Source organism: Schistocerca piceifrons, chromosome 2 (genome assembly GCF_021461385.2).
Source record: "Schistocerca piceifrons isolate TAMUIC-IGC-003096 chromosome 2, iqSchPice1.1, whole genome shotgun sequence".
NCBI lineage: Eukaryota > Metazoa > Arthropoda > Insecta > Orthoptera > Acrididae > Schistocerca > Schistocerca piceifrons.
Window position 1 is genome coordinate 1,099,493,957 of NC_060139.1, and position 12,936 is coordinate 1,099,506,892.

At 36.4% G+C, this 12,936-nt stretch overlaps 1 protein-coding gene across 1 annotated transcript in view; it reads right to left on the bottom strand.

Moving 5' to 3' along the window:
- Positions 1-1,394: 1,394 nt before the first annotated feature.
- LOC124776159 overlaps positions 1,395-12,936 on the bottom strand; it is a 230,546-nt gene continuing 219,004 nt past the window's right edge. The window contains exons 7-10 of the mRNA XM_047250999.1: positions 11,927-12,081; positions 5,261-5,389; positions 4,859-4,937; positions 1,395-1,450 (exon numbers count right to left, since the gene is read on the bottom strand). Coding sequence (XP_047106955.1) covers positions 1,395-1,450; positions 4,859-4,937; positions 5,261-5,389; positions 11,927-12,081 — 419 coding nt within the window. The remainder of the gene's footprint in view (positions 1,451-4,858; positions 4,938-5,260; positions 5,390-11,926; positions 12,082-12,936) is intronic.

The window sequence follows — 12,936 nt, forward strand, 5'->3', positions numbered from 1 at the left end:
TTGGTCAGAATTTTGTGCTCATTTTTCAAGGCTTTTGTACCTCTACTACCCTTTGTACTTGGTCTACACCTTTTTCCTGTTCGTTTATAAGGTCTGATAACTTTTGGTTTAACTGCATATTCACACTTGAAAAATTTCTTGTCTACTTCATTAGTGATCCCTGTTAAATCAGTATTCCAATTATTACACAAAGTTTCAAGATGACCAACTAATGTACTGACTTTTTGTTCTAACATGCTGATATCTTTGGAAAGTTTTTGATCAAGATTGCTGACTTCTGTTGCAACAGTCTCAATTTTTGAAGTTAATTTTGTATCCAAGCTACTGATTTCGTTCATTAATTATCTGACTGTACCCTGGCAATTCAGTACTTATTTTTGTGTTATCTGAATGTATACCAGCACTTTCTGAATGTATGCTGGACATTTCTGAACTTATTTTTAATATTGCTTGCAATGTTTGGTTACTATCTCATTTGCTACAATTACATATTGATCTATGCACATTACTCTCAAAATTGAGTCACAAAAATTTTCGTTGTCAGTTTCATTACTTATTAAAGTATTACTATTAAAAATCTCACCCTCTAACATTGACTGAGAACCAGTCTCATTAAGCATGAGCCACATATTATCCCCAAAATGCTTGTGTAATTCACTAATAGTAGTAAAGTTTTACTGAATATTCTCATTATTAGCCTCTCTTATTGACAAATTTGTCAAATCTTCTACATTTTCATGTTCATTAATAGTTACCGTATTTATTGCTTGTTGCTGGGTTCCATTTTTGATAAACACACATAATATATGTGTATGTAAAATATGTTAAATTCTTACTGAAAAACTTTTTTTTATCTTTAGAAATTACTTTTTCCAATGCAACGAGATGGTACATAACTGTCCTACAATTATGTCACAAACACTACAAGAATACACATTACAAGATTGGACTTTGTTGCTTGCTACAGTGGTTGGGAAATTGAACAAAGGGTGGTATCATGGTGGAATTGCTCCCACATGCATAAATTCAACAATACACTTGATCCTACCTTGAACATTGTTTGTTCATATTTCCTCATAATTCAGAATTACGTAATTTCCAGTATAATTGGATGGTTTAAATGTTTCTTGTTCCAAATAATTACTAAATGTCTTTTTCCGTCTTCCTCCCTTATATACCACAAATACACAACAAAAATAATTATTAATACAATGCTGATCTCCAGTAATTCCTTCTAATTTGTATACAAATACAAATACAATATTGTACTTACATGCAAAATTTTTGGAGGTTATGATCCTGTCACAGTCATTTGTAAGGAAATTATTGGGAAAAAGAATTTTGAAATGACAATGGAAATATTATTTAAATGGGTAAATGATTTTTTAAATTGTTTAGAATATATTATCAGATAAAGGAATGCTTTCGGCTATCTGAATAGTCACCATAGCTAATGAAGAAAAAGGTGAACAATAAGATTTCGATAAGAATATGTAGGCATAAAACCTAATACTGTTCTTATGCCCCTTCCTGAAATAATTGCTTCCAGCTCTTTAACACTGCAGTGAAACATTGGTGTTTTCCTCCATTATAACTGGTGTCCTTTGCAGGTCCTCACGATCACCCAAAATTGTTACAGTGGATTTTCATGGAATGATAAATAAATATTCAAACAACCTTTTATAACCATCCTGAATATATTTGAACACAACCCCTTACATTTATTTATTTACATAGTTTACACCCACATTGGAGCACTAAAATCAAACATAATGCAACAGAGTCTGCAATTATTAAAATTAGGTCTTAGCAGTCAGTGATTTCTACGTTTTCCAAAATTTCTTCATTCGTTGTGATCTGGCTGCTTGTTCTTCTGCAGATATGACATACTTCTCTCGTTCTGATGGTTTGAATCTCAGCCGTGTGTATTTGTTCCTCAGACACAGTTTCTCTTCTCTGTGTTGACTTTGGCATGTGGTGATGTTCAATTCATCCAGATCACTGTGTACTTCTTTAAACCAGATGGTTTTGGTTTTACTGTTCCAGAAGTAGTCAAAAAATTGCCTCAGGATTCTACTATTTAGTAGGCGAGATATGTGCCCAAAAAATGCAATCCTTCTTTTCTGCATTGTAGCAATAATGGATTCATTTTCTTTATACACTACTGAATTGGGCAGAAGCCTCCACTGCCCATTAACTTGATGTTTCTTACTTATAACTTTCTGCAATTTGTCAGTTGTTGCTTGAGTATCTAGTTTGAGTTGTGTTGCATAAGTTGCTTCTGGTTTAACGACGGAGGAGTTTGGGTTTGGGGGGTGGATTAAAGGGACCAGACTGCTATGGTCATCAGTTGACGGAGGTGTAATGTTGCAATTTAGCATTTATTAAGAGAGATTGTTTTTTTGTAGGTTGGCCATGTGGTTCTCTGCACTGGCCACAGTTTTAACGTTCTACTATCTATTGATGCTCTTTCATTAACATTCCAGGTAATATTTTCAACAAGATATTTAAACTTTTTTACTACTTTAATTTATTGATCATTGTGGATTATGTTATGAGATGTGTCAACTGTGAAGCTGGGCATCATTTCTGTTTTCTCAAACAAAATTTGCAATCCAACCTTTGCTGCTAATCATTCTAGTTGTTCTATCTGAACTTTTGCTTCATCAATATTGTTTGCTAACAGCACCAAATCATCTGCAAATGCAAGACAGTTAAGTTGAATCTTCCTTCCAATCTTAACAGATGGTGGGCATATCTTGTTCCATTCATGCATGATTTTCTCCAGCACACAACTGAACAATAATCGAGACAATCCATCGCCTTGTTGAAGCCCAGTATGAATCTCAAAAGGTTCAGAGAATTCATTTCTGAACCTTACTCTAGCTTTGCTATTTCAAAGGGTGACTGCAATGAGGTTGAAAGATTTCTGATTTAAACCAAATTCTTTAAGAATTGACAGTACAGATTCATGATGGATACTATTGAAGGCTTTTTCAAAATTGACAAATGTGATCACTAGTTTCTTGTTCCTGAGCCTTGGATGTTTCATTATCCAACTGAGAATAGTAATTTGATCAGGACAGCTTCATCCTGGATGAAAGCCTCCTTGATATTCACCTAGTTCACCATCAAGTTGTTCATGAATTCTGAAATACAGAACCTTGGAAAATTTTTTATAATATCCAGCAGGGGTATACCCCTATAATTATTTGGATCCAATCTATCTCCTTTTTTGTGTAGTGGATGGATTATTGCAACATTCCATTCCTCTGGTAACTTCTCAGTATTCCAAATGTCAGTGAGATGTTTGTGTAAGTTCAGAATAGTTTGCACATATGCATATTTCCAAAGTTCTGCCACTTGTTGGATCCCACCTGCTGCTTTATAACTCTGAAGTGAGTTAATCACTGTTTGTACTTGATCTGGATGTGATGGTATAACTCTTTCTAAATGTGCTTTGTTTCTTGGATAGGGGTCAAATTCCAAACGATGTTCAGGTTCTGTGCTATTTAGTAACTGTTTGAAATATTTAGCCATGAAATATTCAGCCAATATCATTGAATTGTCATAACTATTATGTGCTACCTTTCTGTTTGTACTTCACCATAAGAGTAGGTGGAGGGTATTTCAACTGGTACTGTTTGAATGTCTGATAGTAATCTCTTGTCTTGTGGCTAGTGAAAGCACCCTCGATAGATTTTAGTGAGTTCTTATGAAATTTCCTTTTGACCCTTCTAATTTCTTTGGTGGTTGATCATCTAGCATTTATTAATTCCTCCCTGGAGCTTTCAGTTCTCTTTTGTTGGTCATTAACCAGAATTGCTACATGGCATTCCTCATTCCACTGAGCATGTTTCTTGCGTTTCCGTACAGGAGCTACTTCTCCAGCCAAGGCTTTTAATCAATTGACAGTGGTTTCTAGATTGTCACTTAAAGGTATTCTTGATCTCTCATAATATATTTGATTATTAATAATATAACAAGGGTCATATGTTCTCTTTGTATCTAACTATTGAGGTTTGCTTTTTCTTTTAGGTATCAGTTTGATTTTAATTTTTTAAATGTAGTGGTCTGAATCAACATCGATGCCATGTAGCACTTTAACATTATAGATTTCCTTATGGAATTTCTGATCCATGGGTACATAATCTATCTGGAAATCTCCTAGCTTGATGTTAGGGCACTTCCATGTCATTAACTTATGTGCTCTCCTCTTAAAGCTTGTTGTTTTCAAAACCAATCGATATGTAGTATAAAATTCAATTAACCATTCCTGTTCTTGTTTGTAAGTTAATGTGCTGGCCATCGCCCCACTGCACCTTGAAATTTCTTCTCTCATCCTATCTTCGCATTACAGGCTCCGAGTAGAATTTTAATGTTAATAACAACCCTTACATAATACATTAACAACTAGGCAGATGTATACATGTGTCTAGTCACTTTGACATCTCAAAACAGGCAGACATACATACTAATTAATTAATGCATGCTGGATTGCTCATTAATAATCATCTCTATCCTCGCTATCTTTTTATCATTGTCACAGATGTTCTGACTATCTAGCGCTCAGAGAGCACGTCTTTTAATCAACTTAAAAATTACTGCCACAAGCTATTTTGTACAAGTTCAATCACTGACTTTTCTGTACCATTTCATAACATTCTTGATACTTTCATTGTAATTACAGTGTAACTAATTATCTGTATGAGTAAACTAAACACCCGACAGCTACTTCAAAATGCTGTATAAATAAAACTGTGGTAATGCTAAAGCCATGAAATTGCACTGTATCAATATATCAAAAACTAAATTTCATTTATATCAAAGTAGTCTCTGTGCATGACAGTATACTTACAATCTTGTATGCATATAACAAGGATGCCTAGCTTATGTGACTTGCAGGTAAATATGATAGAACTTCCAGATGGTAGACTCTTGAAGAAATAGTTTCTAATAGTTTACAAATTCTAGCATCAGTTTTCAGAACAGTAACGGCCTCCATACCATTACTGAAGTGACCAAGCTGATACAGTTAAACCAATAACAGCTTACACAAAGGCGCACAAGCAATTGTGCTTGTCATGATTTATTTATCTAAGAAATTAGAGAAACTTTAAGGCATGCTACAATCAAAGGTACTTTTTTGTATGCACTTTACAGTGATTTTCAGAGGTTAGATTTAAATGTAGATCAAATGATTATTTTTTCCATATCTGTAAGTCATTTATTTGCAAGTTACTTAGGTAAATTTTCATACTGAATCAAGGGTTACTAAAGGGAAATGTCTGCGGTACATTTCATCAAAACGAAATGTAGTATCACTGAAGTTAACAAGTCTCTTGAATGGTTTCAGAGATACAGCTGGCATTGCAAAGGACGAAGGTACCTGCAACATGATAAAATGCTGTGATATTTGTAAAACAATGGAATTATTCACATAAGTTTCTTATTATCTAGATCAAATACTCATGAATTTAATTGTTTGCCATGCTGGAACAGGTGCAGACCCAAGGGAGAGGGTGGGGGATGGTGTTATGTTCATCACAGCCCTTGCCCCTCCCCCAACCCAAAAATTTTTTAATAAAAGCATTTATGTTTTTAGATTCAAAATGTGTTCAAAAAATAACAGAAAATGTGTTTTATATACTTAGCCAATGCTTTTTACAATCCTTGTAAAGCTTCTGGAATTTGATGTTTGGGATAGCCTTTTGCTCTCTGTGCAGTGTGTTTTTAATCTCATGTATGCTTATAAAGCAATGATGCTTTAAGGTTTTCTTTATTTTTACAGCCAGAAAAAAAGGCAAATGGGGCCATACCTGGGAAGATGGATGTTAGGAAGTAACTACTGTATTATTTTTGGCCAAAAATTCACAACCAAGCAATGAAGTACATTATCATGATGCAAAACCCATTGTTTGTTTGTCACAAATCTTGGTGTTAAGGCACTAAACTTATAAATAGTATTCCTTAATGATCACTTGATCTTATGGTAATAACTCAAGGTGTACCACAGTGTTAACATCAAAGAAAAGAATGCACATAACTTTCACATTTGACTGCGGTCATTGAGCTTTTCTTGTTCTTGGTGATCTAGAATGCTTTTCCACTGGGAGCCTTAGTTTCAATGCCATATCTATGCACCTATTTTTTTGTCAACTGTTAAGAATATTTCAGTAGTTCTAGTGATCATTGAGCAACTTGTATTCACCCGTTTTGATTTGTAATTCAAAAATTTTTGAACAAAATTTGATGTCACAAATTTTATAACCAACACATCAAGCATAACCAAAATGTAGCAAGAGCCAACTGATATCCAGTTCAGCCCTGACCTGAATGAATGTGCAGCTTAGTCTGTAAAATTTTTCTTGGCTTGTTTTCACATTTTTGGATGATACTAACATGCATCAGTCATCTGAGACTCTCACTGTTGGTACAGGTGCAATTCAAATTCCAACTACTGGGAGCATACTCCTCTATGAAGCAAATTCTGTGTGCCAGCAAGTGTTGTTGCAACAGCAAGTAAGATATTCTGCTATTTTTCATTATACTATGTAAATGACCATTGCTCAGTGTTAATGTTTTTTTATCAAAAGAGGTGTAATAACTACAATTCAACACTGTTTTCTGTAATTCTTTTGCAATTATGCTGTTTATTGTGGAACAAATAACAACTATCTCCAGTGTGCAGGTTAGTATTTTCTATTTTTAATACTTGCATGATCGTGCAGAGCTAAAAAATATTCATTAAAATACATTTTCACAATAAAAGGTATTTATTGCTAGGGGGATATCGTCACGTTTGCTTCTCAGATGCCAGCTAGTAATAGTATTTTGTCTGAAAGTGAAATACTTAGTATTTGGAATGAGATGTCAGACGTCAGTGATTTGCCTGAAGATGAGAACATTAATGTCGATTGCCCATTAGAACAACCAAGAAGCTATATAAAAGAAACAACTTCAGAATACAGCACCAACCAAGAAAGTTGTCTCAAAAGCAGTAATGAATCTGAAATTTTTCTTGCTGTGCTAAAATTATTGTCAGAGAAGGTATTTCATGTGTATCCTCACAACAATGAGTAATACTAGAAGAGTTCCATAATGTGAATCCGTAGCCTTCTGTATTGATAACACAGCAGAGGTGTTTATGGAGAGAGAAGCAATATGATGAACAATTTTCTTTATACAGTGCTTCCAGTACCGAGATGAAGATGATGTTCATTTATTTCACAAATTTTTTATATATTTTAGTGTAAAGCACATATTTATTTCTTTCAGGTTCCAGTGATACCTAAAATCTCTATGAATTACTATTCTCAGTATTCCTTTCAAGATTTCTCTCTTTACATCATAACTGTCAAACATACATTCAACAGCAGAAAGTGGTATGTCATAGTGAACTTAAGTATTCCTTTGGTTTGAATTTAATTATCTGCATGATCAGTACAACAAGTTTGAAGTTAGGACAAGATAGTTGTAGGATAATGGAAAGAAAGCAATGTTGTACTCAGATATAACCAGTCAATGGGTAAGATGGAGATCTGTGATCAGCAATAACAGAGTGTTACTGTACGCAGTAGAGGACAAGGAAATTGATTTTAAAGGTCAGTCTCCACTTCTTCAATTAGCTGCAGTACTGCTGAATGGAATACAGAATAATTGCTAAACGAAAATAAAGTTCTGCAGAAAGACATTAAGGACTTGATGAAAGTTCAGCTGGAAATGGAAACTCACCTGAATAAATTAGCTGAGGTGCATTAGCCTGAGATTGAAACTAAGGCTGAAGCATGTAAGAGTACCAAATACTGCAAATTATCCTGCACCTATTCCTTGTGATGACAAGAGGTGTGATAGTTATGATCATTTACCATTCATTGATGATCCAGCTTCTCCACCAAATATTACTTCAAGGAATAGCACAATCAAAATCTGTTGTGAAAAATGCAATCTATATTTATGTGTTTTGAAGCACAAAAGTTTCTTCGAGCACTTTCACATGTGCACGTAATAAGTTGATACCCTGTAGATTATTGTTAGTGATTCTTCAATGACTGTTTTCCAATGACTTTAACTAAGAATCTAAATTTTATTCTAGTTTACACATGAATGAATAAAAACATTCCACCAAGTTTTAGATGAACACAACATTTCACCAAGTTTTACATTAAGAGTAAAGACACTTCAAGGGTCAAAATTTTACCACTAAAGTGTCAAAGCATTGCTAACAAAATTCCCAAGTTTACTGCCCTCCAGGAAAGTTCTTACACTCAAATTATTCTCAGGGCCGAGAGCTCATTCAAAGCTCTGCAATACTTAGCAAGTCATGGAATATATATCAGAAAGACAGAGCATATGCCATAGTAGTGGGACTGTTCATTGCAGTTGACAAAAATATTGTCTCTATTGAGACTGGCATTGAGAGTGACAAGGAAGATATCTAGTCACGTATAACAGGTCTATAACTACGGAAGCAGATAATTTGTTATAACGATAACTCGCATCAGTGCAGTTCAGAAAAACTGGTATAGAGGGAAAGATCTAAATGGGTAGAGTAATGAAGCAGCCACTGAAATCAAGAGTGTTGTGCTGAGCTCGTTCTTTGGATGGACAGCTGGTTGGTAGACATGCCAATATAAAAAGCTGTGCATTGATTGCAGCAGGCCTGGTAAATGACATGGCTGCTTTCACAGGTGGCCTGCAGGGTAGGATAAACCTATGACAGGGTTGGGATAAGAAGTGCTGGATGGGTGGATTGGGCAGGTTTTGCCCCTGGGTCTTCCACAAGGATATGATTCTTGTGGCCTAGGGATGGATGGAACACCACTTTACGAGATTGGGAAGTATCTCAGGTAGGATGTTCCACATTTCAGGGCACGAGGATTGGTAATAAAAGCCCTGGCGGAGGATTTGGTTCAGTTGTTCCATCCAGGGGTAGTACTGGGTGATGAAGGGGACACTCCTTTGTGGCTGGTTCTTGGGTGTGGTATGAAGATTTGGGGTGTGAGGGGAAATGGCACAGATCTATTTGTGGACTAGGTCAGGGTATTGTGCCTGTCTGTGAAGACCTTAGTGAGACCCTCGGAATACTGAAGCAAGTGACTTTTTGTCACTGTAGATATGCTGTTCCCAGGTGACCAGGCTGACGGAAGGGATGTTTTGATGTGAAAGCGATGACAGCTGTCAAAACGCAGATGCTGTTCACAGTTGCTGGGTTTAATGTGGACAGAAGTGTGGAAGGAACTGTCAGAGAGGAGGGGATCGACATCTATGAATGTGGGGGGGTCAAGGGGGACTGTGTGAAACAGGCGGGAGAGATAGTGTCGAGCATGGGAAAGTTGTGTGGCCTCGAGTACAGATCGTGAAGATCTTCATTGCTTCATGAATTCGAAATGTTCTCTTTGTGTGGTCCTCCTCGACCCAGCATGCCACCTCACTAGATGTGATCTCCTACAACTGTCATCCATTTCACACCAAAAAATCCCTCTCATACATCCCGGCCACCTGGGGATCGCATATCTGCCATGACAATAATTTCCCTCACTTAGTATGCTAATGGTCTCACTGAGGCCTTCACAGAGAGGCACTATCCCCAGACCTAGTCCATGAACAGATCTCCTGTGCCATTTCCCATCACAAACCCCAATTCTCCTCCAAGGAAAGTTGCTACTCACCATGTAGCGGAGATGCTGGGTCGCAGATAGGCACAACAAAAAGACTCTCACAGTTATAGCTTTCGCTCATTAAGGCTTTCTCAACAATAGACACACATATGCACATGCACACACACTAATGCAAATGCAACTCACCACACACACTAATGCAAATGCAACTCACACACACAACTGCAGTCTCAGGCAACAGAAACCACACTGGTTTCAACCACAAACGACTACAAACAAACCATCATTCGCCCATCAAACGGACTTCCGTAAGGACAACATAGTAATAAGCATCCCTGGTGTAGAGAAACAAGTGTAGGATTGAAAACAAGGTATCTGGTCTGGATGGAATCCCAATTCAATATTTTCAAAGAGTACTCCACAACATTTGCCCCTTACTCAACTTGCATTTATTAGGACTCTCTCATCCAGCACAAACTCGCAAGTGCAACTGGAAAAAAGTGCAAGTGACTACTGTGTATAAGAATGACAATAGAATGGACATGCAAAATTACAGACCAACATACCTAACTTTGGTTTGCTATAGAATCCTTGAACATATTCCCAGTTTGAATATAATAAATTTCCTTGAAACCATGAAGCTTATGTCCACAAATCAACATGGTTTTAATGCATTGCAAAGCTGATTTTTATCAGCTCACCCTTTCCTTATATACCATACTGTGAACTATGGATGAATGGCACGTGGCAGGTTCCATATTTCTAAATTTCCAGAAAACATTTAGCACACTGCAGACCATTAACAAAGGTATGAGCATATGGAATAGGTTCATAGATGAGTGGCTCAAAGACTTCTTAAGTTACAGAAAACAATATGTTGTTCTTGACAGTGAGTGTTCATCAGAGAAAAGTATATCCTCAAGAGAACCCCCAGGGAACTGTGATAGGACCACTCAAGTTCTCTATACACATAAACAATTTGGCAGACAGCAATCTGCAGTTGTTTGTTGATGATGTAATTTTCTGGGTGGTGTGATAAATGGCAGCTAGTCCTAAATGTGGAAAAATGTAAACTAATGCAGACGAGTAGGAAGATCAAACTTGTAATGTTTGGGTACAGTATTGCTTGTGACCTGCTTTACAACAGTGTCAAGTCATCTGAGTACCTGGACATAAAGTTGCAAAGCGATATGAGGTGGAACAAGCATGTGAGAACTGTGGTAGGGAAGGCAACTGTTCAACTTCAGTTTATTGGAAGAATTTTAGGAAAGAGTGGTTCTGCTGTAAAGGATACTGCGTACAGGATTCTGGTGATACCTAATCTTGAGTACTGCTCAATTGTTTGGGTTCCATACCAGGTCGATTTGGAGGAAAACATCAAAGCAATTCAGAGAGGGCTTTTAATTTTCCTTTGATGAAGCATGTAGAGGTCTTTCAGATGTATCAAAAATCCATTTTTATGGGTATTTCCCTAAATACCACAGTTACTGTTGCAATTGGTCCATTAAGGCACAAACCAGGGGAGGTAGGTCAATGATTAAGATATAGGATTTACATACACAAGTGGTGTCAAAAGCAGTCTGCCCATCGCAATTTAGATTTCAGTCAAAGAAGTATCCCATATGGACTGGCCTGCACAGAGTTCTGACCTGAATCCTATAGAACACCTTTAGGATGTTTTGGAATGACAACTTCATGCCAGGCCTCACTGACCAGCATCAATTTCTTTCCTTAGTGCAGCACTCCGTGAAGAATGGGCTGCCCTTCCTCAGGAAACCTTCCAGCACCTGATTGAATGTATGCCTGCGAGAGTGGAAGCTGTCATCTAGGCTAAGGGTGGGGCAACACCTTATTGAATTCCAGCATTACCAGTGGAGGGCGTCACGAACTTTTAAGTCATTTTCAGTGGATACTTTTGATTACATAGTGTATTATGAGAAGAAAAGTTGCTACTCACCAAATCGGAGATGCCGAGTCACAGACAGGCACATCAAAAAGACTCTCACAATAGACACACATACACACACATTCACGCAAACGTAACTCACACACACTTGTGTGCGAGTTGCATTTGTGTCTGCTATATGGTGAGTAGCAAATTTCCTTCTCATAATATTGTTACATTCCATCTTGGATTTTCCATTGTTTGATTTTTGCATGCTGCACTGAGATATATCATGCATAAAGCCATAAAAAAAAGGAACAGTCATGTCACCCTCATACAGTTCTAAATTTATTGTCCATCCAACCCTGTTAATAAGTAACAACTTTATGAAATAAAGAATAGGAACTTAAAAGATTCTCACCTCATTGACAACAAATGCAAGAATAGACTTGTAAAATGCGTCTTTATGTAACTGGTCTCTTAAAGTTTTATGTACACAACAACGTTTCATGAGTGTGATTTTCTTGTATGCACTAGATGATATTCCCAATGGTTCTCTTTGTTTTTCTCCAGGAGCTATGTAAAATAAACATAAATTACAAATTTCAAACGTTAATTAAATATAAATTAAAATTTATGTATAATCATATATCACCTGAACACTGTATTCAAAGATTATATTCTAAATGTACAAAGAATTGCCAAAGGTCTCAAAATATCTCTGACCTTGCTCTCTGAGATGTCATGTTCCGTATATGAGGGTATGTCTGACAGTGGTGAGTTGCGTCTCATAGAGCAGGGTCGTAATCAGTGGCACCATAACTGAGTGAGAGCTGCCTGGGTGTAAATGGTATTTACAGGTATGTGGAATGTGCCATGCATTACATAAGTTAAATAGATCCAAATATTCGGAAAATTTTCTCATTACTGACTGGGACTATACTCTTGGTTATTAACAGAACACAGATATATGTTCTACTTTTCTACTAAATTAATCATTTTAGAAAAAGAAAGTTTAGTTTCCAAGATATTTTATTTTTTCTGAGTGTTAAAAAAGTTACACATTTTAGCAAGTATTTTAAAATATACCTCTTAATACAAAATAATTTCACAAATCTTTTAATTCAGATATATTAGAATGCAGAAAGGTATAACTCCTGAAAATTTCATCATTCTGCTATAAATAGACCCTAAAAAATTTAAAGTAATGGGAAATGAGATTCAAAATTTTTACTTCAGTGCATGCCAGCGCTCCATATCTAATATCATCAGAATTGTAAAACAGCTTCATTTTGATGACTCCTCTTTACCGTCTAGCCATCTTTGGATGGATTTTTACTGCACTATCTGTAGACCTGAGCCATTCCTTGTCAAACCAAAACACAAATGCTCTTTATTCACACAAAGTGATGACTGCTATTGACAAGGGTT